A 24,722-nucleotide genomic window follows, 5' to 3' on the forward strand; every position below is an offset into this window, starting at 1 on the left:
CTTGCAGAAGACTTGGATTTCTTTCACAACACCCACATGAGGGTTCACTGCCATCCATAACTCCAATTTCAGAGAACTGTATTTCCGCCTTACTTTCGTGGGCACAGGGCACACATGAGGTTCACATATACACGTGCAGATAAAAACAATCATACACATAAAATAAAAAAATTTAAATTACTCGGACCCCCAATTACATAAATGGAAAACCAGTTTGGCAGGAACATGTGCTGGTTAATAGTGAAAGGCCTGCCTGCCTGCCACTCTAGGATGATGCAGTTTCTCCATGGCGCTGGTTTCTCCTTTCAAAGGTCCAGAGAGGCAGAGGTCGGATAGCACAGGAGCCCATTGTGATGGGGAAGGAGAGCCTAGCTGTAGTGGGAGGGTGTGTGTGTGAAAGTGTGCTGACATCGTTCTAACCATAGGATGGAAGAAGCTGGATGAGCTTTTCGGTCTGGGATCTAAGAGCAAAGGGCAGTCGGGCGTGGCACACGCCTGTCAACCAACACAAGGAAGGAGGAAGCAGGACCAAGAGACCAGCCTGAACTACATACATATCGAGACCCTGCCTCAAAAACAAATTAAATTTAAAAAAGGAGAGAGTGGGAAAGAAAAACAGGTTGCCGTTTTTATGTCCCCGAGAGTAGGGACACACGAGCCTCTCCTGACCTTGGGTATCCTAATCTCAAGCTGTAAAATTTACAACCCTACACAAGTTACCTGAGGGGCGCACGTGGCGGGCTACTGAGCCAATCGGAGCGCCGAAGCTCCTTCGCACGAGAATGTGATTGGATAGAGGCCGGGGGTGGGAGGAGGTGTCCTCGGGGCGGAGCCTGTCCCAGGCGGAAAGGGGTGCGCGCCTAGGATCCCCAGCCGAAGCTACCATGGATGGGGCCACAGTGGCCGGCGACCTACTGACTTTGGGGTAAGGGGTTCGGCGGTGTGGCTGGGGGTACGGGAAGGACACACTCGCCCCGGGACGCGAACGCAGAGTGTCTCGCACTGACGCGCGCCCCGCCGCAGGTACGGTGCGCTCCCGGAGGTGGCGTCCAGGGGCCCCGCGTGTGCCGACTTCAGGGCGCTGTGCGCGCGGCTGGCGGCCGAGCTGACGGCTCTGGGAGCTCTGGAGCGGCGAGAGGAGGGCACCGCAGTACTGGGCGCTGGCCACGGTGCGTGAGGATCTGGGTGGACGGCGGGTGGAGCCGCGGGACTTGCCGCTCCCTTGATGGCTTCCTCCTCCCTCAGACCCGGACGCAGAAGAAGAATTCCTGCGGCAGTTGACCGGCCTGCTGCGGGCGTTGCACTGCCCGGATCGCGCGCTCTGCGGCGGAGACTGCGCCACAGTGCTGCGGGAGCCCGGCGGCGGCCTGCGCCTGCTGCGTGAGCCTGGAAGGCCCCGGGAGGCGGGAGTGGGCGGGGCCCCGGAAGTGGGCGGGTTCTGATCGGATACTGTGCCCGGGGGGCGGGGCCAAACCTTTGAGAGTCTCCTGAAGGCTGCCGGTAGGTGGGACTGGGCTGAAATTTGGACCGGTCGGGTGGTTCTGAAATGGGCTGGAGGAGGAGGAGCTACAGCCTTGAAGTGAGTGGGCTTTCTCTGGAGGGGAGGAACCAAGGTTCTAGCTGGGCTGGGATTTGTTCCTATTTTTAGGGTTTCTTTGCTCCGAGCTCCAGGCTGCCCGCCTCTTGCATCTGCGGCTCCAGCTACATGCTAGGCCTGTACAGTCCTTTGGAGAAGGGACAAAGGAGGGAAATGGCGTGGTTCAAGAGCTGATGCTAACTCTTCAAGCACTGGGGCTCCCTATACCCGTTCGTGGAACCCTGGCCAGCCAGCTACTTCGGGAGTTTCACGAGAAGGTAGAGAGACAGTCGCCTCTTGAGCTACCTTATTGGCTGGAGGCTCCTATCTTCAAAGCCATTTCTAGAATGACCCAATGACAGGGATGGTTTTAGAGCTTTGGTCGCTGTTTGTTCTAATTTGCTTTTTTGCTGTGATGTAACACTGCCCAAAAACAGTGTGAGGAAGAAAGGGTTTGTTTCCATTCACAAATTTCAGCCCATCGTTGAGGGAACTCCAGACAGGAACTGAAGTCGAGACCTTGGGGGAATACTGTTTACTAATTCATTTCTGACTTGTTCAGTTACCTTTTGTTTTGTTTGTGTGTGTGTGTAGTCCACGGCCATGTGCCCAGGAATGGCACTGCCCATAGCAGGCAAGGCACTCTTACATTAAACAGCAGTTAAGAAAATACTCCTACAGGCATGCCTACAGACCAGTCTGATGAAGCAGTTCCTCAAATTGAGATTCCCTTTTCTCAGGTCTGTCTAGATGGACAGACAAAGGCCGTTAACACCGTTGTTGCCTCTGAAGCCCTGGGTTCATGTGGCCTGGGGAGCTGGAGTACTTAATAAGGTCCATCCTGCTTGTGTCTCATTGGTTCCTGATTTCTTCCACCAGATCTCTGAGCTGCTGCCTTTCCTGCCCCCAGAGTCCATGAAGCCCCTCCTCAGCTCCCCTCTGGATGCATCACAATGGGTAAGAGCATATATAGATGCCTGTGAACAGTATCCTCACCCAGAGATGCGACCCATGCTGTAACCAAGACCTTTTCTCCTAGGAAGCCCTGGAGACCTTGTCCCAAAGCCTCACAGAACAGTACTGCTGCCGCCGCTGCCTCCTTCTGAAGCGTCTGGACCTTACGACATCTGCCTTCCACTGGGGTGACCGGGCAGAGGTGTGGGGACGTTAGCTAGAATAAGCAGGGCGTTGGGAAGCACAGCAGCAGGGTAGAGGGGCAAGGGAGAGAGACCACCTTAGAACCTTTTAAAATGTTTTTTATTTGATATGTTTTACTTACATGTATATGTGCATCATGTGTGTGCAGTATTCACAGAGGCCAGCAGAGGGTATCAGATCCCTTGGAAGCAGAGATGGAGATGGTTGTGAGCTTCCATGTGGGTACTGGGAACTGAAGCCAGGTCTTACAAAGAGCAGTGAGTTCTCTCAACTGCTGAGCAATTTCTCCAGTGCACATTTAAGGATCTTTTCTAAAGAATTTATTCATTTTTTCTTTATGTGTATGTTTTTATACATGTGTGTGTGTGCGCGCAACACGTGCATGGCTGGTGCTTGCAAGGTGAGGAAAGGGCATTGGATCTCCTGGAACTGGAATTGTGAGCCACCCTGTGGGTGCTGGGAACTGAACCCTGGTCCCCTGCAAGAGCAGTCCGTTCTCTTAACTGCCCAGCCAATTCTCCAGCCCACACTTTAGAATCTTACAGTTCAAGACTTCTTGACTCTCAGGGCCTCAAGGGCATTCTAGAATATTCTCAGCTGGGGGTGTCTTCAGAACTATTCCCCTGTGTAATAAAATGGACAGTTAAGACTATCTTAATTGTTGCCAATACAAGGTACCAGGAACTGGGTAGGAAAATTAGGTTCATTTTGGCTTATGGTTTTGGAGGCAGGTTGTGGGACTCGCATGAGTCTCCTCTAAGGTCAGGGCCCTGTGACCTTGCTATGTCACCAGAGGCCTCTCTTGCACATGGTCAGCCACTTTTAAGATTTTGTTTTTGCCTCCTAATTTGCCACGTGGCTGAGGATGACCTTGAACTTCTAACCATTTAGCCTCTGCTCCCCTAGTGCTGAGATGACGGTTCTTGTGCCACCATGCCCAGCTGTCTATCACAGCACATGCACCTTGGCGAATGACCCCCTATGAAGCATACAGAGGCCCTGAGTGGGGACGAGCTCTTGGGCGCCTTCTCCATGGATGACCGTTCCCCCACTCCAGGCCCGAGAAGAAGCCATGAAGGCAGTGCTGTTTCCAATCCGAGGACTTCTGACACCAGAATCTAATATCTCTGTCGCACACGTTCTGGCTGCCCGAGCTGACCTTTCCCGTCTGGTCCCAGCTACTAGTGTGGCTTCCCGCCGAGGGACCAGCTGTGCCATCAACAAGGTGAGCACACCTCGGGCAGGGGAGAATCTGAGCATCCTTGACCTTCAGATTGGTCTTCTGGGGTTTCTCCTGGTCCAGTGTTCTCCCTGATTCCTGGCCTCTGGAATTAACTGGGCTCAAACTAACCACTCTCCATAGCAGAGGGAAATTTTCTAATTTTTTTGAGAGTCTCATGTAGCCCAGGCTAGCCCTGTAGCCAACTCATTATGTAGCCAGGAGGCCAGTCTCTAACTCCTAGTCTTCCTCTGCTTCCCAAATGCTAGGATGATGGGATGCATGAGCACACCCCCGTTTTTTTTTTTTTTTTAACCTACTGAAACTCAAGTCTAATCAACTCTTAGGTGCTTATGGGTGATGTGCCAGACCGTGGGGGGCGCCCAGATGAGCTGGAGGCACCCATGCCTACCTGGAAGAGCCGAAGGGAAGATGGAGGAAGGGGAAAGGCTGGCCAGCAGCGCTGGGGTCGCAGAAAGAAGAAGAAGTAAAGGGTCTTCTGGGTTAGTCAGAGACTCTGCTAGGTGCTGATGCTGCCAGTAACCTTTGAGAGTCACTGGGAGGGTTTTCCTTGGTACCTAAACTGGGCATTCCCTGTTACAGAGACCCTGAACTTCCTACACCCACCCATCCCTTAACACTATAAACCATGTTGTCTGAAAAATAAATTTAATTCTTTTGATGGTTATCGGATCTATTTCCGTATAGGGACTGGCTCAAGGTGTGTGTTTGTGGAGGGGCAAGGGGGAGTTTCTGCCCCCAGGTTGGGATAAGCTTTTTGCTTCTCATGTGGGTGTGGGGAAAGACCCATTGAAGCACTGGACAAACACTTTACAGGTCTAGGTAACTGGGGCACAGCGGGATAGTGTGGGTAAACATCTCTGTCTTTTGGGAGCTCTTCCCGGGAAGGAAGGCAAACAGGTGAAATGTCTAGTTGGTTAGAGGACCAAAGCACCATGGAGAAAGAGAGCAGCAGGGGAGGGTCAGACTGAGTGTGTGACGTCACTGAGGAGCAGGTGAGCCATACAAAGAACTTTTCAGAAAAGGGGATGGCTAGTGCAAAGGAACATGGAGGCCATCGTAGGCGGGAGAGGAGTAAGGAGGGGAGGTATGGACAGGGGAGATGGGTGCTGGGGACAGATTTTGCAGAGCTTTGTAAACCTAGGACTGGGTTTCACCTTGAGCAAGCTGCAGGAGGCCCTGAGCAGGGGAAGACATTTCACACGCACTGCCCACACCAGCCTCTTTGCTGACATTGGTTAGGACTCTGTCCTTCCATTCTTAACAATCTCTAGACCCGTGCCAGCAGGCAATATGGTCCACTGGTTCACAGCTTCACTTGGAGCATGAAGCTTTAGTCTCCATATATGGGAAGTGGGGAGTTGGGGAGATGACGTGACGGGAGTCCAAATCCATCCAACACAGAGCCGCATATGTTAAGTGAGGCCGGAGGGAATATGGCTGACAGTCAGTGCAGTGCAGAAGAACCTTTTCTAGGGGAAGACTCCAGATGCTGTTCAGGCACGGGGCTTTGAGGAAGCTTTGGGTGCTGAAACCGGTGCTGGAAAGGGCACCTGGAGGGAGAAGAATGCACAATGAGAGGCCCTTCGTTTCTGTAGGGGACAGTTCACAGCCAGGACCCGGGTCTCACTCAGATTGGGGCTAAATGACCAATACTCCCAGATGAAATCTTTGCCTTTCAGAAGTGGAAATTGTTCCAATAATATTTATTGTAGCTTCTGACATATTTGGTCTTATTTTTTTTGTTGTGGGGCATCGACATCATGTTCTATGTGGATGCTGTCGATCCTGACCCTAAAGAGCAGGTCAGGGATTCCTGGGTAGGCAAGTGCTCTTGGCCTTGTTCTCACTTGACCTTTTTGTTGTTGTTGTTGTTGTTGTTTTGGTTTTTGTTTTTTGAAATATGGTCTCTCACTATGACAGTCTAACCTGGATCCTCACCATGTAGCCTCAAGTTGTGGCTATTCTCTCTCAGCCTTTTCAGCGATAGGAGTATAGGTTTGAGCAACCATGCCTAGCTTTTTCTTTTTCTCCCTAGATCTTTGTTTTTGTGTTAGTAACTACCCACTTTTGTCACCTGAGTATCTTATGACTGCTATTATTTCTCTGTCAACATTGAAAACTAGTCAGTGTCCACTGGGCATGGCGGCTCATACCTATGACACTCTGGAACATAAATGCAAGATGATTGTGAGTTTGAGGCCAGCCTGGGTTACAAAGTGAACTGGTTAGGTTTTGCCATCTTCACACAAGCTAGAGTCACCCGGGCCGAGGGAATATCAATTAAAGGATTGCTTCCATCAGATTGACCTGTCAACATGTCTGTAAGGCATTTTCTTGATTAATGATTGAGGGGAGAGGGGGAAGGCCCACCCTGGTTGTATAAGAAAGGATGGTAAGGAAGCCATGGAGAGCAGGCAAGCAAGCAGCATTCCTCCATGTTCTCTGCTTCAGTTCCTGCCTGACTTCCTCCAATAAATGGACTATGACCTGGAAGTGCAAGTCAAATAAATCCCTTCTCCCCCCAGTTGATTTTGGCCAGTGTTGTAGCCCAGCAGCAGAAAGCCACTAGGACACATAGTGAGATACCATCTCAAAAAAAAAAAAAATTCTTTCCTTCCTTTCCTTAGTGTCTCTAACCTCCCATCCAGGCGACAGATTTTTATATGGTTTTGCCTCTCTGTGATTCCCAGATCTGTCTGGTTTATCCCAGACAAATAGCCTTCCTCTCCTGGATCCAGCTTGGGACTCCTTACCATCTCCGCCTCCTAGGAAGAGTGTGAGGACTCCGTCTGGGTCCAAGCATGGCGAAGGTGGCAACCAGACTCAGCATCCAGGGGTAGTGTGTAGGAGAGATTTTCCTCAGAGCCTGTTTGGGATGTGAGGGGTGGCAGAGATGTGGCTATGACATGAAGGACTCCATCCTCTGGGCCTTCCTCCTGGGCACTGTGTTCTGGGTCTTACCACAGCTGGCAGGAGGAAGTGCGGCTGGCACAGGCGCCCCTGGGGGACCAGGCTCACCCTTCGTCTCCGGCCTCTTCTTGCACTCCACTCTCACTTGGTCCTTGCAGTGTCTGTGACAGCACAGCCCACAGTCTGGAGGGAAAGGAGCTGCTGAACACCCCCTTCTTCCAGCCTGCAGGTCTAATGCCAACCCCCCTCCACTTACCCCGACAGCGATAACCTTGCTTGGTGACACCCCAGAGCTGAGGAAAGAAAGGAGGGTTGGTCAGTCGGACTAGAGGAGGGTGCACGGGAGAAAGAGGATGGAAGCCAATGGGTTTTGAAATTTCTCAAGATTCTGAGAATTAACCAAAATTATAGGAACTTGGAGATCATCTCAAACTTAGGGAATCAAGTAGGGTATTACAAATGGACAAACTGCTGGATTAACGAAAATGTATATCCTGTGGATAAGGGCTATTTGTGTCATTCACAGTGTCCAGAGCCTGGCACTGTCTGGCTCATGGGTTGTGTCAAGTGCAGACCTGGCAGTAAATAAGTGATGAGATCTGTGATTTCGTCTCAATTTGACGATTAAGATTTGTTCACTATCAAGAATTTGAAGCCAGGTGTGGTGACATATACCTATAATCCCAAGAGGCTGAGGTAAGACTGGGAATTAGAGTCAAGCCTGGGCTACATAATCCATTTAATTTTGTGTGTGCGTGCATTCTGAGGATTGAACCCAGGACCTTGTATATGGCAGGCAAGCACTCTACCACTGAGTTAAATCCCTTGCCATATAAAATAAATTTGAAGCCAGCCTGAGCTACATGGGAAGACCCTGTCTCAAAACCCCAAAATTTGAGAGAAAACAAACAAAAATAAAAGATGTCTTTAAGTTGGAAATGAAGAAAGCTTTGGGCGGTCCAGGGTAATGGATCAGAGAGTGATTTTGGGGGCCAGGTTTCTCTGTGTAGACTGACTGACCTGGAGCGCCATATGTAGTAGACCAGGCTGGCCTTGAACTCACAGAGCTCTGCCTGCCTCTGCCTCTCAGATGCTGGCATTGAAGGTGAGCGCCATATCAGCTGGAGACCGATGTTTAAAATTCGTTTTACTTATTTATTTTTGTTGTTCTTTGAAAAATAATTTGAGTAACTTGAGACTTTGTTACCACCCATGCACACACATACACACGCCACAGAGCGTGTTGATGTCAGAGAACGACTTCATAGAGTCAGGGTACCGACTAACTAGAATCATAGGCAATTGTGAGCTGCCCAATGTGTGTGCCAGGGACCAAATCCAGTCGCTCAGCAAGGGCAGCCAAGTGATATTACCTGCTGAGCCACCTCCCCAGCTCTGCTGGTGTTTGTTTGGTCATTCATTCATTCATTCATTTCTCGTTATTTATTTTGGTTTTCCATGACAGGGTATCTGTATATAACCCAGACTGTTCTCAAACTCAGAAATCAGTCTGCCTCTGCCTCTCGAGTGCTGGGACTAAAGTTGTGTACCGCCATGCCCCAGCTATGTTGATGTTTTTTAAGACAATGTCTCATATAGCCCAGGCTGGCCTCAAACTCACTATGTAGCTAAGGATGACCTTGCAGTTCTGGATTCTGACATACTACCATGTCCACCAGACCCCCTACCCCCACTGCCTCGAGTTAGGTTGTGAGGCACTAATCCAGGGGAGACAGGGCCTAAGGGTGCTAACAGGGCCAAGTGCTCACGAAGCCGCTGCAGCTGTGACAGAAGGTGGGCTTCCGGAAGGTGACTTCATGGAAGGTGTGCAGGAAGGCCAGGCCCAGCTTGGAGCAGATGGCGCTGGCGCGGAGCAGGTATTCCGTCAGCTCTTCTTTGCTGAAGGAGCCGCTCCTACAGGGCAAAGGCCACACCTAAGCATGACTGGCCCCTCGCAGCACGGCATGTCCAGGATCCTTGCTTTTGGAAGATCCAGGAGCCAGGGAGCCAGGGCCTCTTACCCGTGGCGGGGAGGTGGGTGAAGCCCATGGCAGGCAAAGGGGAAGTTGCCTGACAGTCGCTCAAAGTCCTCCAGGGAGATGGTGCCATGGCCTTCTGGGTCATAGTTCTTGAACACGGACTTGAGAGGGACACAAAGAAGAGAGTGAGGACAAGACACCCAGGCCCAGTCCTGTGGGCTTGGCTTCCTCCCACCGCTCATCTGGCAGCCCTCCAGGGACCCGCAACCCCTCCCCACCGCTCATCGGGCAGCAGACAGCCGCAGTCCCTCCCCACCGCTCATTGCACAGCCCTCCAGGGACCTGCAATCCCTCCCCACCGTTCATCGGACAGCAGACACCCGCAGTCCCTCCCCACCGCTCATCGGACAGCAGACACCCGCAACCCCTCCCCACTGCTCATCGGACAGCAGACACCTGCAGTCCCTCCCCACCGCTCATCGGACAGCCCTTCAGGGACCGCAGTTCCTCCTCACCGCCACTAGTTGTTCCACATGCTGACCCAGGGTTACGCTGTCTGGCTTTGGGGTCACACCATGGGCCCATTCCGCCACTAGAGGGGCTTTGTAGGGGGAGGGTGGCTAGAAGAACACAGAGGGACACAGTCAAAGCATGGGCTTAAGAGGGATGGAAGGGGTGGGGGTCAGAGGTCAGGAGTCAAGGCTCACCAGACTCTTGGGACAGCGTGGTTCCCGGGCATAAGAAAGCTCGTAGATCTCATCTTCGGTATAGAAGAGATCCAGGGAGAGCTGGGGGATGCGCAGGGCAGTAAAGTTCCTCCTCCAGGTCTCCGCCTGGACCCTAGTCCCCTATCCTCTTCTTAGACCCTTCCCTTGGACCTGTCCTGCCACCTCTGCCACCCTCCACAATCCAAAAGTGCCTTGTTCCCACTGAGGCCTTTTTAAAAAAATTATGTATGTGTGTATGTGTGTGTGCCATGTATGAGTGGGTGCCCGCGGAGACCAGGAGAGGCACTGGGCCCCCAGGAGCTGCAGTTGCAGGTAATTGTCAGCTTCCACGTGCATGCTGGAATGGTAATGGGACGAACAGGAAGAGCTCTGAACCACCAAGCTGCCATCCTCTCCCCATCTCCCTTCTGAGACAGTCTCATCACACAGGCCAGGCTGACTGGGAACTCACATCTTCCTCTCTTGGCCTCCTGAATGCTGGGATTTCAAGCATGTGTCTACACATCCTGCTAAGTTCCATTTAGAATTAAACAATGAGCCACACATTTTCAATTTCCACTGGGTCCTGACAAAAGTTATGTACGGCCTTGTCTCGGGGGTCTCTGAACTCAACTTTTCAGTCACCTATGCCACCTTCAGAGTTTGGCACTGCCTCAACCTTCCTGACCCCTGAAATGAGCATAGTACGGGCGCTCACGTTGTAGGGTTCTAAGCTGAAGTGACCTGCAGGTTCCTTTACATACTTTTAAAGCTCAAACTTGGAGTCTTGAACATGCTCTGCTACTCTCTGGGCATGATGAACATGCCTGAATCATAGTGTGTGGTAGGCAGAGCACGGAGGAGTGTCATCAGCTTAGGGTTATCCTGGTCTACATAGTGAGTTCTAGGCCAGCAAGGGCTATATAGTAAGACCAGGTATCCACAAAACAAAGCAAAAAGAAAGCAAACAAAAAATGGTCCACCACTGTATTATCCTTAGATCTTGGGCTGTGTGTGTGTGCGTACATACAAGCACATGGGCTCACATGCATGTGGCTTCTGAGGTTAATGTTTGGTTGTCTTCCTTAATTTCTCTATTATTTTTGTTGTTGTTGTTAATGTTTTTGGAGACAGGGTCTCCCTATGTAGCCCTAGACGGCCTGGAACTCACTGTGTAGCCCAGGCTGGCCCGGAACTCATGATTCTCCTGTCTCTGCCTCCCAAGTTTGGGGCGCATGTGATCAATACTGGTCAGAACTTCCAGACACGCCCCAGCTATGCCACATCCTGGCAGCTCAAGACTGTTGTTACTAGGAGCTCAGACACTGAGTTACTTTGTTTTGTTTTTCTTCCCAGAGATGAGCAAAGAAAGGGCCTCTTTACACCCAGGCCCTCTCACTTGCCCAGCAAGCATTCTACTACTTCCCAGCATTCCAAGCTCCTTGCTGTTGCAGGGATTCAACAGCCCAAAGCAACCCAGGGGCCTGGATCGGGTCCTTGAGTCAGGATAAACTGTGTTCCTTGTGTTCCTGATCTGCTTTTCTTTGAGACACAGGTAGCCCAGGCTAGTCTTGACTTTGCAACAGTCTTCCATCTTACCCTCTGGAGTGCCAGGACTGCTAAAGGTGTGAGCCACCACACCCAGCTCAGGTACTGGTTTGATTACTTCTTACTACATTGTTGTTTCTTAGCCACACTCTGAAGAGGGTCCTAGTGTTGTGCTTGTTTTACAAGTAACGAAGTGTTCACAGGGATGTGACTTGCCCAAAGTTACACAGTTGGCCAGACTCCTAGAAGTTGTGGGTTTATGAGTTCTACAGCTGGGCTTCCTACTACACGCCTGTAATCACTGTACTTGGAAGGCTCCAACAAGAGGACAGCTGCCCGGCTCACACACTGAGTTCCCTGGCCTGAGCTACACTGTGAGACCTGACCTTAAAATAAGTACTAGAGGGATGTAGTTTAGTGGTGGAAAACTTGCCTAGAACTCATCATGCAGGGGATATGACTCAGTGGTAGAGCAACTGCCTAGAATCGCCCACCTCCAAGGGCTGAGGCATGGCTCAGTAGTAGATACCTGTCTAGAATTCCCCAGTGCAGAGCTGGGGTGTGGCTCAGTGGTAGAGCCCCTGCCTAAAATCCCACAGTGAGGGGCTGGGGTGTGGCTCAGGGGTAGAGTCCCTGCCTAGAATCCCCCAGTGAGGGGCTGGAGTGTGGCTCAGTGGTAGAGCACCTGCCTAGAATCCCCCAGTGAGGGGCTGGGGTGTGGCTCAGTGGTAGAGCCCCTGCCTAGAATCCCCTAGTGAGGAGCTGGGGTGTGACTCAGTGGTAGAGCCCCTGCCTAGAATCCCCCAGTGAGGGTCTGTGGGCATGGCTCAGTGGTAGAGCACCTGCCTAGAATCCCCTAGGAGGGGGGGAAGGGGGTGTGGCTCAGTGGTAGAGCCCCTGCATAGAATCCCCCAGTGAGGGGCTGGAATGTGGCTCAGGGGTAGAGTCCCTGCCTAGAATCCCCCAGTGAGGGGCTGGAGTATGGCTCAGTGGTAGAGCCCCTGCCTAGAATCCCCCAGTGAGAGAGATATGCTCTCTCATATAATATGTGCCGAGTGCTCACATTATAAGTGAGGTCCTAGTTTCACTTTCCAGTACAGCAAAAACCAAACCAAACCAAAGTCTCTCATTCCCTGTCTATCGGGGTCCTTCAGACTCCCCCCAGCCCAGGATTCTAATTATTGGTCCCCTGTGGTCTTCAGGGAGCTCAGGGGACACAGGGCCCAGAGTTCACCGTCAGCAGATGCAGCAGGTCCTCACTGGCGCTGCAGGGGGGATGCTGTCCCTGGAGTGTTGCCAGCTCCTGCAGCCGTAGGTAGAGGCTATTCAGCTTGGGGAGGTGCAGGCGGCCATCCGGCAACCTGTCTGGATGGGCCTCATACAGGGACACCAGGTCCTTGAGGTGTACACCCAGTATGGGCAGTCGGAAGCCAGTACAGCTGGCCCAGGTACGGCGGTAGCAGGCATAGTTGTTGTGGGAGGCGAGGAGTTCTGTCAGCTCCAGCAGTGCCTGTGTAGAAAGTGCTTGCTAGGATAAGAATGCCTCTGTTGAACATGCCCCTCGCAGGGGATTCCCTTAATCCCTCTCCAGAAGAGAAGAGGAAACAAGAGAAATCACCTGATGCAGAGCCCCGATTCCTACTTTCGGATGTCAAATGCCCAGTATGCTATCAAATCACCAGTCTTTAGCCATGCTGGTAGTCTGTCTGTCTTTCTTTCTGTCTTTCTGTCTGTCTGTCTTTCTTTCTTTCTTCCTTTCTTTCTTCCTCTTCTTTGTTTTGTTTTTTCAAGACAGGGTTTCTCTGTAGTTTTGGAACCTGTTGTAGATCAAGCTGGCCTCAAACTCACAGAAATCCACCTGCCTCTGCCTCCCAAGTGCTGGGATTAAAGGCGTGTGCCACCACTGCCCGGCCTACAAACAGTAGTCTTGCAAGTTGGCCGCTCCACTGTCCTCTACCAGCCTACAGGTGGAAAAGCAAGACTGACAGGGGATGCTCCTTCAGGAGGAAGCAGCTCTGAAAAGCACCTGATTCAATAAACACATCCCAATAAAAATATACAATGCCGCTATTCTGAGCCTCTTAGAGGGGGGATAGCAGCAATCTTATTTGTGGACTCTAGACCCCAGAAATCTGAATCAGATGCTCAGAGCGAGCAGCTGCCTAGAATCCACCAGTGAGGGGCCAGGACATTGCTCCATATATAGGTGGTCCAGGAAGAAAGAATAGGGATAGCTGGGCCGGAGGTGGGTGGGGTCTATGGAATTTGGAGTATAAAGGTTCAACGATGGCTCCAGAGCCCTCGAAGGGACTGACAGCAGTTACAGAGCAATATGTGAAGGTTCAGGGCAGATGACCATTTGGACTTTGGGAAATAGAGGGGAATTACCTTAGTGCTGTCGGGGCTCAGGTGGCTGTGGGAGTCTTTCAGCCTGGAGATGGAACTATGACACAGGCCACCCGTGACCGCCATCAGTGTGTTGAAATTCTGTAGCTGGTGAAGCCTCTACAAGGGAGGTAATGACAGAAGTGGGAGGTACCGCAGAATAGCGGTAGGGTGGGACGCGGACTGGGGGGGGAGGGTCCCGTCATGTGTGAGTGGGCACCAGGTGTGAGCAGATGAGTGGGTTGGGCTGGCAAGGTGCCAGGCATGAATTTAGGGTTAGACAGATTTGGAGAACAGACAGGTGTGTGTTGGCCAGGTGTAGAGAATTCAGGAGTATATCAGGCATCTGGCTTCTGGGGGCGGGGTCAAACAACACACAAGCGAGTCACGCAGGTGAAGGCATGACTGGTAGAAGGAATGAATTAACTGTGACATAGAAGAGTAAAACAGATGTGGGACGAGCGTGAGGTTCACAGGGTATCAGGAGAATTCTTTCTCCTTCCCTACTCAAAGCTTGAAGGATGGAGGTCATTGTGGAGACAGGTGAGGCAGGACCAAGTAGAAGATGCTCAGGCCAAGAAGCTCAGGCTGATGCCAGAACTGCTCCCAGGTCTAAAGAAACCAGCAAAATGTAGCTCAGTAGTAAAGCCCTGCCTAGAATCCCCCAGTGAGGGGCTAGGGTGTGGTTCAGTGGTAGAGCCCCTGCCTAGAATTCCCCAGTGAGGTGCTGGTGGCATGTCTCAGTGGTAGAGCCCCTGCCTAGAATCCCCCAGTGAGGGGCTGGGGTATGGCTCAGTGGTAGAGCCCCTGCCTAGAATTCCCCAGTGAGGTGCTGGTGGCATGTCTCAGTGGTAGAGCCCCTGCCTAGAATCCCCCAGTGAGGGCCTGGTGGCATGTCTCAGTGGTAGAGCCCCTGCATATAGACTCTCCCAGCGAAGGACTGGGGATGTGGCTCAATGGTAAAGGACTTATTTAAGGGTGCAGGAGGCCCTGGGTTCAATCCCCCCATACTAACAGAAATAGCCAAGCAAGAGGAAGCAAAGTGTTGGAAGGCTCATGAGGAAGGGCGTGGTCTGCTTTGGAGATATTCAAAGAAGTCAGACCACAGGGCTTCCCTTTTCCCAGAAGGGAGGGGAGGCTGACTCAACGGGTCCGGGCCAGAGAGACAGGACTAAGTCTCTTTGTATCTAAGTATCACTAAAAGTGATGCAGTCACTGTCCAAAGACACCAGGGGGCTAAGGACTGGAGATACAAAGCTGAAGATGCAGAAAGGATCCTTTCTCTGCATGGGAGGAGGTGGGAGGGGTGGGGGGGGTGAGTTGGTGGGGTATGATATCATGATAGAATTTGACTCTGGGCCTCGGAAACAGTGCTAATTCCTAACTATAGAGCCAGTGGTGGGGCCAAGTAAGGTTTGACTCTGTGATATCAAAGTCACAGCGGAGTATGGACTCGGATGATGCCAGGGTACTGTGTGGCAGGTATGGTGGGTGAGGGAGATGAGTCATGCCACCACAGGATGGGCTGGAGTCATGGGCTGGAGAGATGGCTCAGTGCTTAAGAGCACATACTGCTCTTGCAAGGGGACCTGAGCTCCGTTCCCAGCACCCATATGAGGCAGCTCACAACAGCCTCCTGTAACTCCAGTGTCACTGGCCTCTAACGGGGCGTGTGCACACACAATTTAAAATAATTAAAAAATAAATATTGATCTGTGGTCAGCCTGGTCTAGAGCTAGTTCTAGGACAGCCAGGGCTACACAGTGAAACTCTGTCTCAAAAACCAAAATAAATAAATAAATATTTAAGAAGAAAAAGGAAAAAAAAAAGCCTGGAGCCTTAGTCAGTCACAATATGGAGGCCAAATCTAGTAGACAGTCCCAGAAGCAAGTAGAAGCCAGCTGTGGCGGCACACACTTTAATCTCAGTATTTGGTAGGCAGAGGCAGGCAGATCTCTTTAAATTCGAGACCATCCTGGTCTACATAGCAAGTTCTAGGACATCCAAGGCTACACAGAAAGACCCTGTCTCAAGAAAAAAAAAGCGGAAAGACTGGGCGTTCGGATGGGCTTACCTGTGCCACATGAATGAATTTGTCCAATACCTGGGCCCGTTGTGCAGGCCCAGGACGGCTCAGTACCATGACCTGTACCCAGCGGGACACACTGTTGCTCAGACCCACAGAACCTTCCAGAGCGGGACAACCCCTCACTGAGCCCTGCAAAACATAGCCCCGCAGGTCTTGGGGCTGAGGACAAGATTGGTCAGGCTGGGTGCTAGAGCTCACACGCCACCTTCCTGGCAGTCCCGACCCCTACCGTCCTGAGGTAGGCTACGTCTTCCCACCGGGCTACTGTAGGTCCCAGACATCACCTAGTCCTGTTCTAGTCTGTGTGTGCATTGTTATGTGTCTGACTGGGCATGCTCAGCACAGGGAGGCATGGGCAAGAGGACGGGAAGGCGGCTTCTACTTGATCTGCTCAATAATATGTACACTCCACACTCATGTCCACCACACCACACAGGCACGCGCGCACACACACACATATGTGCACGCATAAGCACGCACGCACACACACACAAAATCCGGAAATCTGTCCCCTAAAGGAATCAGATCCCCATTTTCCTTCAAAACAATGTCTAGATGTTAGCAGCTGCTACATTTCAACCCAGAAGCACATGCAGTTGCCTTGTGGGAAGGGAAACAACGATTTCAAAGGCTTTCCTCGGATAGTTTTACTCTAACCATGCACTAGTCTCTTAATATCCCGCCTGATTTTTTTTTTTTTTTTTTTTTTGGTGGTGGTGGTGGGGGTTTCTCTATGTTGCCCTGGCTGTCCTGGAACTAGCTCTGTAGACCAGGCTGGCCTTGAACTCACAGAGATCTGTCTGCCTCTGTCTCCCATTCAAGTGCCTAGATTAAAGGTGTGAGCCATGACCACCCAACTCCATTTTAATTTTTACCTTTATGTACAGAGGAACCGAGGTGTGGTAAGTTGAAATGCTTAGGGAATACATGAATAACTGAGAAAATACTTTGAGCACTCAACTATGTGATTCTATTGCAGTAAGCAATGACAGGGCCCCATGTAGGCCAAGCTGGCCCTGAGCTTCACACCCTCCTGCGTCGGCCCCACGAGTGCTAGGATTTTAGGCCTGCACCACCACACCACACTACAATCATCACTTCTAAATGGAAATTTCATTCCCTCCCCTTTCTGTGAAGTGGTGCGGTCTCTGTCTTGTATGAATGGGTACCTGAGAGACGGAGAAACTAGTTCAAAGCTAGCGAGGTCAACGGGAGCTGAGGCAGGCTGGGGACATGGCCCTTGGTCGAAACCTTGCCTAGTATGCCTGAACAAAGCTCTGGATCTGATCTGCGTCCCTGCAGAAACCGCTGTGTTGGCACACATCTGGGATGCTAGCACCCAATAGGTGGAGGGAGTGGACCAGAGATCAAAAGTCATCCTTGGTTCCATAGCTGGAGGCCGTGAGACTCCCATCGGAACAACGGGGCAGACAGGGAGTAAGAAATGAGTGGAAAAGAAAGAAATGGCCGCTAAAATGACAGAGTGGATAAAGGGGCCTGAGCTGCGTTCCTGGGACGCGCATGGTGGCAGAAAGAGAAGACTGACTCCTACGAGATGTCCTCCAACCACCACGTCTCTCTCACACAAGCAATAAACATGTAAAATAAAAATGTCTAAAAGGGGGGGCTGGAGAGATGGCTCAGAGGTTAAGAACACTGCCTGCTCTTCCAAAGGTCCTGAGTTCAATTCCTGGCAACCACATGGTGGCTCACAACCATCTGTAATGGGGTCTGGTGCCCTCTTCTGGCCTGAAGGCATACACACAGACATAATATTGTATACAAAATAAATAAATATTTTAAAAAAAAAGTCTAAAAGGAAGGGAGAAGGGGATGGGATTTGAACTCAAGGCCTTAGCACCCAGCCAGCTTAACCCATTGTCTCAGACCCTCCTGCTGCCAGGGTAGACTGCTTAAGAGCTTCGGCCAGGAGTGCTGGAGCACACCTTTAGCCTCAGCACTCAGGAGGCAGAGGCAGGCAGATCTCTGTGAGTTCAAGGCCAGCCTGGTCTACAGGGTGAATTCCAAGCCAGCCCAAGTTACGTGGTGAGATCCTGTTTCAAAAAAGAGTTTACATTTTGGGCTGGGGATGTAGCTCGGTGTTAGAGCTTGCCTAACGTAGGCGAGACCCTGGGTTCAGTCACCAGCGCTGATAACACAGTCACAGAAATAGCAATAATAGTAAGACCTACAACCCCATATGGATGCCTGCGCCAGGGGAACACCCACCCTGCCACATTTCCCCACACCCGTTCTGTTTGCTGCCTAGGGGCAGACTGGGAAAGGCATTCTCACTGTGATGGCCTGGAAGGCCCGGAACTCCAGGTAAGTGAGGTGTTGAGCCAGCTCCTCTGTCTCCAAGTGATCGAACAGCAAGGACACTTTGCGCTTCTTGCCCAGGCCTGGGCTGCTCATGGGAGGTGGGGGGCCGGGCCCTCTGGGACTTAGTCTGGAGGTCAAGAAAGACAGGTTATTGGAGTGGCTCATGAGTTAAAGGTTTGGGGAGCACATAGAGGGTGTGGGCAGGATAGGGTGGGGGCAGGGGAGAAGGGGAGGGCTGGCTCACAGGTTGGAGGCATCTCCTAGGCTTCTTTGGGTCAAGTTGCCCTCCCGAGCTACTGTGGCCCAAAACCGACCTATGACTTCTTCTAGATGGGGCTCCTGGTGCACCGCCTCAGGGTCATGGGTCAGCCAGTACCTGGGAGAGGCCAGAGAAGGGAGGTAAACTTGGGCTGGCGGTAGGTGAAGAGGGGCTCTGTAAGGGGGCCTGAGGCTAAGGAATTCTACACATGGGGAACTAAGAGCATTTCTATGTGTATGGTTTCTGGAGTCAGAATCAGAGGGGTGACTCAGGGAACTTGGGCGGCAGTTCTTAAAACAGGACAGGAATCTCTTGAGACAACTGGCACCCCAGACAGTTGGGGTGCCAGAAACTGGGTGGGAATGAGATTTGGGGAGTCAAGGCGATGAAGTCTTAGGAGTATGTCGGAAGTGAGGTGTCACCAAGGAGAGTCTATGGGATCTGGGTCAGGTCTCCAAGAACTGGTGTTCTAAGGAGCAGGGGGCAGCGGTCTCAGGAACTAGGTTAGGGGTGGTTTTTAAATTTTCTTGAAAGATTTATTTTCACTTTGCATGTATGAGTGTTTTGCCTACAAGGATGTATGTGTACCATGTGTGTGCCTGGTGCCATGGAGGTCAGAAGACAGCGCTGGATTCCCTAGAACTGGACTTACAGTCAGACACCATGTGAGTGCTGGGAACTGAATCCAAGTCCTTTGAAAGAGCAGCAAGTGCCCTTCCTATGGCTGAGCCATCCAGCCCCAGTCAATGGTGTGTTAGCAAGGGATTTTTTTTTGTAATTTTTTTTTTTGTTTTTGAAATAGGACCTTACTCTATAGCCCAGGCTAGCACGGAACCTGAGGAGAATCTTTATCTCAGGCTATCTCACGCCAGGATTACAGGCATGAGTTATCACATGGACTCTTAGTGTGGGATTTTAGAAAATGGAGCTGAGTGTATGTGGGGGGTGGATTGGGTTGGGGAATCTTGGAGAGGTGTTTTATGAGAAGGCGGGGGGGGGGGTCTTGCCCAGCCCTACCTGACCAGGTAACAGATCTGCAGCTGTCTTAGCTCCTGCGCATCTTTGGCAGCCTTCTGGTACCTGAGTTCTAGTCAAGGCTGTTTGCAGCACCCCCATTTCCCCACTCCCCCACTCTCTTCTCCCAGGAGTTTAGGGATCTGCCCTCAACCCTCTAGACAGAGATCACCCTTCTGGGAGGATATGAGGTAAGCAGCCGGGTCGCAAAGTCTGAGGACGGCAGCACCCAGCTGTGCATCGTAAGCACCATCTTGAGAATGTGGTCCCCACGGCGTAGGCTGCCAGTTGAGTCTGGAGGAGAGGAGAGTTCATTAGCCTGGGCCCTGGGCAACAGATGGATGGCTTCCAGCCTGGGTGGACAGGCTGCTGCAGGGGCTGGTTCTACCTGTGGTGCCCTGCAGGAACCCGAGCAAGCAATATGATTTCATCAGGTGCACGGGATGAGTTTGATTCCTGGCCTTCAATCATCTCAAGGTGTTTTCCTTGAACTTTTTTTTTTCTTTTTCTTTTTGAGACAGGGTTTCTCTATGTAACAGCTCAGGGTGTCCTGGAACTTGCTTTGTAGATCAGGCTGACCTCAAACTTCCAGAGATTCCCCCCCTACCTTTACCACCTGAATGCTACCCGGCTTCCTTGAATTTTTAAGATTTATTTTTATTGCCTTAAATTGTGTGTGTGTGTGTGTGTGTGTGTGAGTGAGAGAAGTGTGTGTGTGTGTGTGTGTGAAGTGTGTGTGTGTGTGTGTGTGTGTGAAGTGTGGGTTTGTTCACATGGGTGCTGGGAGCCCTCTCATGCCAGGGGTATCAGGCTCCCTGGAGCTAGAGTTACAAGTTCATGTAAACCTTCTGATGAAGATACTGTGAACCAAACTCAGGCCCTCTGCAAGATGGGTACATGATTTTAATCACTAAGCTATCATTTCAGCCCCTTAACTCATTTTTTTTGAGACAGGATATTACTATATAGCCTTGGCTGGCTTGGAGCTTGCTATTTAGACCAGGCTGGCCTCAAATCACAGAGATCTGCCTGTCTCTGCCTCCCAAGCGCTGAGATTAAAGGCATGCACCATATCACCCCGTTAGGCCTCGAACTTTATCCTCCCGCCTCAGCCTTCAAAACTGTGCGACTAGACCCAAGCTCTCTCTCATCATTTACGTCATTTACATAAGGCGGATTCACCCTACTGACCCGCTTCCTCCCCCTACCAGTGAAGCCGACAGAGAAAAGCTTAGCGGGCTGTGCGCCCTGGGAAGGCTGGCCTGGGTAGGGCTACTCACCGAAGCATTGGATACATTTCTCCAGTAACTCATCTTCGCTGCAGCTGCCTTCGCTCAGCACCCCCAGATTCATGGAAGCCATAACCTTGATGATTTCCCGGGGGGTGGGGCACGTCTTGTGGCGGCGGGCCTGCCGTGGCCGACCCCGCCCGCCTGCCTTCCCAGAGCATTCCTGATGAGACTTCCTGTAGGGACACACACAAAACACCCCCCGCCGCAAAGCATCACGGGAGTCCCTTCCTCCATGTATACTCTCAGAATTCCTCTTGATCCCAACGCTTCTAAGCACCATGGACCAAAGTTCTTGAAGACCAAGGCCCAGGGCTACCCACTAGGGACTCATGGGCAACAAACTCCAAAATATTTCAGATTCCCCAGGCAAGCATGGTCAAAGACCCAGAACAGAGGGCCTTCCATAAGCTTAACTCCCTCCTCCAGGCATTGACTTAATTATTGTTTTTAAAGTTAGTATACAAAATAGTGGGTTTCATCATGACATTTATCACACATAATCTTTATCATCGTACCCATACCTTGTTCCTATTTGCCACCCATCTGCCCTCCCTCATATCATTGGTTCCTTCCCTGTCCTCTGCTTTCATGTCATATATATGTATGTGTGTATACACATACTTAAATATAGGTTTCACATTTACAGGAAAACACACCTAGTATTTTGTCTTTTCCCTGTTACTTTCTGTTATTCCCACCTCTCTTCAAGTTCCTCTGGATAATATAGCCCCAAAACAGCACAGGGGAAATCTGTTGTAAGCAAGCCCCCAGGATTCATCTTCAGTTTTTAGGGAACCCAGGAAATGACCCTCGGACCAACTCCAGGGCATCTTAGGTATCCACAAGTTGGCCTTCAGGTTCCTGCCAGAGCCAGAACAACATCTGGAGTCTAGGAGTCCTGCCCCTGTGGCCCAGCGATGGAGCCGACTCCTGCAGTCAGGCCTCTAGAAATGTAGCCCTGCCTCTGCAAGGCAGCAGACCCTTCCTTGAGCTTGTTTCACACAGAGTCTTAGCCTCTAGCCTCCCTCCACATTTGGAGCCCAGAGAGGAAGTACAGAGCTTCTCCTGGGCTCCTCGGAGGTAGGCGGGGTCCCTGGGGCCACAGCCGCTTCAAGGAAAGTTTAAAAATAACCTTGTCGTCTGCCTCCCTAGGTGTCTGTCCCAGGTGAGGGAAAAGGGACAATGTGAAAGGAAAGGAGAAATGGAGGGAGGGGTTGGATTCGAGTCTTCAGAGTCATTCAGAACTGGGCTCGAGGAGTTTCCGCCGGCCGTGTGCCTCTTTATAAGTTACCCAATGTCTTTCTAGCCCTTGCTTTCTTCAGATGAAAAAGTAAAGTCATCCTTGGATTTTCCCCGGCATTCGTAAGCCTGGCTCCTCAAAGGGGCTCAGCTGGTTGGGAAGCAGACAGTGAGACGTGGAGAGAAAGTCGCATATGATGGTGCTACCGTGCAATCCTAGCTGCCTGGGAGAATGAGGCAGGGGGATTGCAAGTTTGAGTTCAGCCTGGGCTACAGAGCAAGACACGATCTAAAAAAAAAATAAAAGACAGGAGGAAGCAGCCAGGCTTCCAGCATGGCATGGGTGTGAAAACACAAACAGAGACACCTTAAAATAAATCTGCCGTGTCTCCTGCAACCTCAGAAGGGCTTAATATAGCTGGTAAATGATAATGGACATTTGAGCACTGACTCGGAAGCAGCTCGAGGTACTCACACCAAGTACCAAAGCATCACCTTCCTGGGCATTCCATATAAGCACGGTTTCTTTAGGGGTAGGCTTTCAAGCCCTCCGTGTGGCTGCCATACACACTCACATTTGAGAACTGGTGGTCAAAACAGAGTAAGTTCTTCCATCCCCTCTAAAGTAGTACCCATGATAATTCTGACAGAAGCAGAAACTGAGACAGAGTAATTGAGTAACTTACCTAAGGTCACACAGCCAGGAACCGAGGCACCCAAGATTCTCTCACCATATTGCTCATCAGGACCACACTAGGGAGACTGGGGGAGCTATCCAGGCTGGGGACCTTGCACCATCTTTCCTTACAGGGACAGGAGGGCTAACAATGCCAGGAGAAAGAAGCCCATTTCTGATCCTGCTGGCACAGTCAGCCACCTGACCCTTACCTGCTCCACGGCAGCCCCCAGTGGTGCCTGGAGCAGCCAGCAGTGGTTTAAGAGGCAGGGAAGCTGCAGAGACCTACGTCATGAACCTCTCTCCTGGGGCACAGTCCTGCAGGAGCCTGGAGTTTCCAGTCCAGGGGGGTAGTGACCATAATAGGGACAAGGAAGACAGAGGCAGCCAGCTGAGGGAGCTGGGATCGAGGGATACAGGGCAGCTCAAACTCCAGGGAGAGACAACAGCAGTAACCGAGGCTCGGGTGCTCAGCTCCCTGAAGCATCTCATTTATCCCTCGAACCCACGAGAGCCCCATTGGAGGAATGGGGGCACCCCTTGTCCTCTTGTCCCCCCACTGGCCACAGCCAGAGGTAGCAAGACTCTGGCTCTCCCAGATCTCCTTGAGGAGGGTCCTTTGGCTCTCCCAGGTCTCCCTGGGAGAGTCCTCTTACCTTTTGCTGTCTTTCCGGTTCATGGTTCCTGGAGGGGACAGGGGTCCTGACAGGGATATGATCCCGTTCCTTCTCTGGCCAGATTGTCAACCCCCTGGGAGCTGCGGCGGCGTCCACAGTGTTTAGGAAGGAAAGAGGAACTGCCCCTCCCCACTCCCCCCCCCAGGCCAGGGGGAAGGAAGAGGCTGGGGAGAGACCAAAGACTCCCCTCCCCCAAAGGGGATCCCTGCCTGCTGAGGTTTCCGGTGCTGCCTACCCCCTCTCAGCTGTCTCTCTAGCTATCTCCCCATCTTCCTTTCTCCCCCACCTCTGTCTCACACACACACACACACACACACACACACACACAGCTTTAAAAAGTGTGACTGATATTTATGTAAAAACACAAGCTCAGAGGAAAGGTCTGGATTTCTCTTCTTTTATTGTATTTTGTTCTTTAAAGCCAGACTCTCAAGTAGCTCAGGCTGGCCTCAGTACTCACAGAAAGTCTCCTGCTTCAGCCTCCCACATGCTAGGACGACAGGTGTGAAGTGCACGGCTGGTTTGAAGGACACTGCTTATCCCGGGGAAACATTTTCACTTTATTCTGTTCTTGGTAAAATCCTTCAGGTTGCACCTCCCGTGTACTGTAGACTTTTCTAAGAGTTTGGGGTTTTATTTATTTATCCATTTTTATTTCTGAAGGTATACTCACCTTTTGTTGTATTTTATTTTTACTTTGAATCCTGTGTATGTGTGGGTCTGCATGTGGGTATGTGCCCACAGGTGCTAGTGCCCTCGGAGGAGGCTAGACGCGTCAGATTCCCCTGGATCTGGAGTTTCAGGCAGTTGTGAGCCACACAGCATGAGCTGAGGTCTTCTGCAAGAGCAGGGCAGTCCCATGGCTTTCATTTTGATATTGACTCAGTGTACTGTACTGTTTTTTTGTTGTGCTAGCCTCCCCTTCCCGTGTGTGTGTGTGTGTGTGTGTGTGTGTGTGTGTGTGTGTGTGTTGTGTGTTTCAAGGAATTTTTCATGTAGATCAGACTGATCCCAGATTCTTTGGAGCTGAGGATAACTTCCACCTCCATCTCCCAAGTGCTGAGACCGTAGCTGTGACTTACCACCTGGTTCACACAGTGCTGGGTCTCAACCTGGGGCTTTGTGTGCTCTGGGTGAGCATTCTACCAACTGAGTTGTGTCCTTGATTCCCAGGGTTATCTTTTTATAAAAATGTTCCTGATAGAGGTGAACCCTGAGTCACCTCTCCAGCCCCTTCAGACAGTTTTAAAACAGACAAGATGACTGGGGTTTTGTTGTTGTCGTCTCATCTTGTTTTTCAAGACAGGGTTTCTCTGTGTAGTCCTGGCTGTCCCGAAACTAGTTCTGTAGACCAGGGTGGTCACGAACTCAGAGATCTGCCTGCCTCCGCCAGGATGGCTGTTTTAAAATCTTCTCCCTTTGTACTGTCCCTCTCAGGTTACTGTGAACAGTACCATACATGATACATTATTTAGTTTTGTCTTAACTGTATATACACACACACACACACACACACACACATTATATATTTGTGCCTGTGGAAGCAGACATTACTTTTAAGTGAGTATGTATGTTTTGTTCTTTTATCTTAATGTGTCATGCTTGACATATTTTTAATTGAAGTCCAAAAAGAGCACACATTGCTATT

General features: G+C 51.1%; 2 protein-coding genes across 2 annotated transcripts; one reads left to right on the top strand and one right to left on the bottom strand.

The window, feature by feature from the left end:
- The first annotated feature begins 798 nt into the window (after positions 1 to 798).
- Positions 799 to 4,641, top strand: Tslig3c (tRNA splicing ligase complex subunit 3C). The gene is made up of 8 exons (XM_048439599.2): positions 799 to 925; positions 1,024 to 1,169; positions 1,246 to 1,380; positions 1,649 to 1,854; positions 2,456 to 2,533; positions 2,616 to 2,732; positions 3,792 to 3,959; positions 4,301 to 4,641. The coding sequence occupies exons 1-8, from the start codon at positions 885 to 887 to the stop codon at positions 4,442 to 4,444; spliced, it is 1,035 nt and encodes a 344-aa protein (XP_048295556.2). The 5' UTR covers positions 799 to 884; the 3' UTR covers positions 4,445 to 4,641.
- Rasgrp4 (RAS guanyl releasing protein 4) lies at positions 2,816 to 23,175 on the bottom strand. The gene is given in 17 exon segments (XM_087907081.1): positions 2,816 to 5,527; positions 6,731 to 6,843; positions 6,939 to 7,070; positions 7,144 to 7,180; positions 8,657 to 8,801; positions 8,909 to 9,027; positions 9,382 to 9,486; positions 9,574 to 9,654; positions 12,356 to 12,631; positions 13,510 to 13,626; positions 15,581 to 15,754; positions 17,891 to 18,044; positions 18,162 to 18,293; positions 19,194 to 19,256; positions 19,379 to 19,484; positions 20,471 to 20,655; positions 23,054 to 23,175. Coding segments are annotated over 17 exon segments (2,019 nt in total). The 5' UTR covers positions 23,077 to 23,175; the 3' UTR covers positions 2,816 to 5,470.
- Between the last annotated feature and the right edge of the window lie 1,547 nt (positions 23,176 to 24,722).

This window comes from Myodes glareolus, chromosome 1, assembly GCF_982192425.1.
Source record: "Myodes glareolus chromosome 1, mMyoGla1.1, whole genome shotgun sequence".
In the NCBI taxonomy this organism is placed as follows: domain Eukaryota; kingdom Metazoa; phylum Chordata; class Mammalia; order Rodentia; family Cricetidae; genus Myodes; species Myodes glareolus.

Bases quoted from the DNA above. Each gene is read 5' to 3' on its own strand.
- Tslig3c (XM_048439599.2), top strand. From the start codon at position 885: ATGGATGGGGCCACAGTGGCCGGCGACCTACTGACTTTGGG. The intron at 926-1,023 runs GTAAGGGGTTCG...GCCCCGCCGCAG, and splicing joins GGCGACCTACTGACTTTGGG to GTACGGTGCGCTCCCGGAGG. The intron at 3,960-4,300 runs GTGAGCACACCT...ATCAACTCTTAG, and splicing joins CCAGCTGTGCCATCAACAAG to GTGCTTATGGGTGATGTGCC.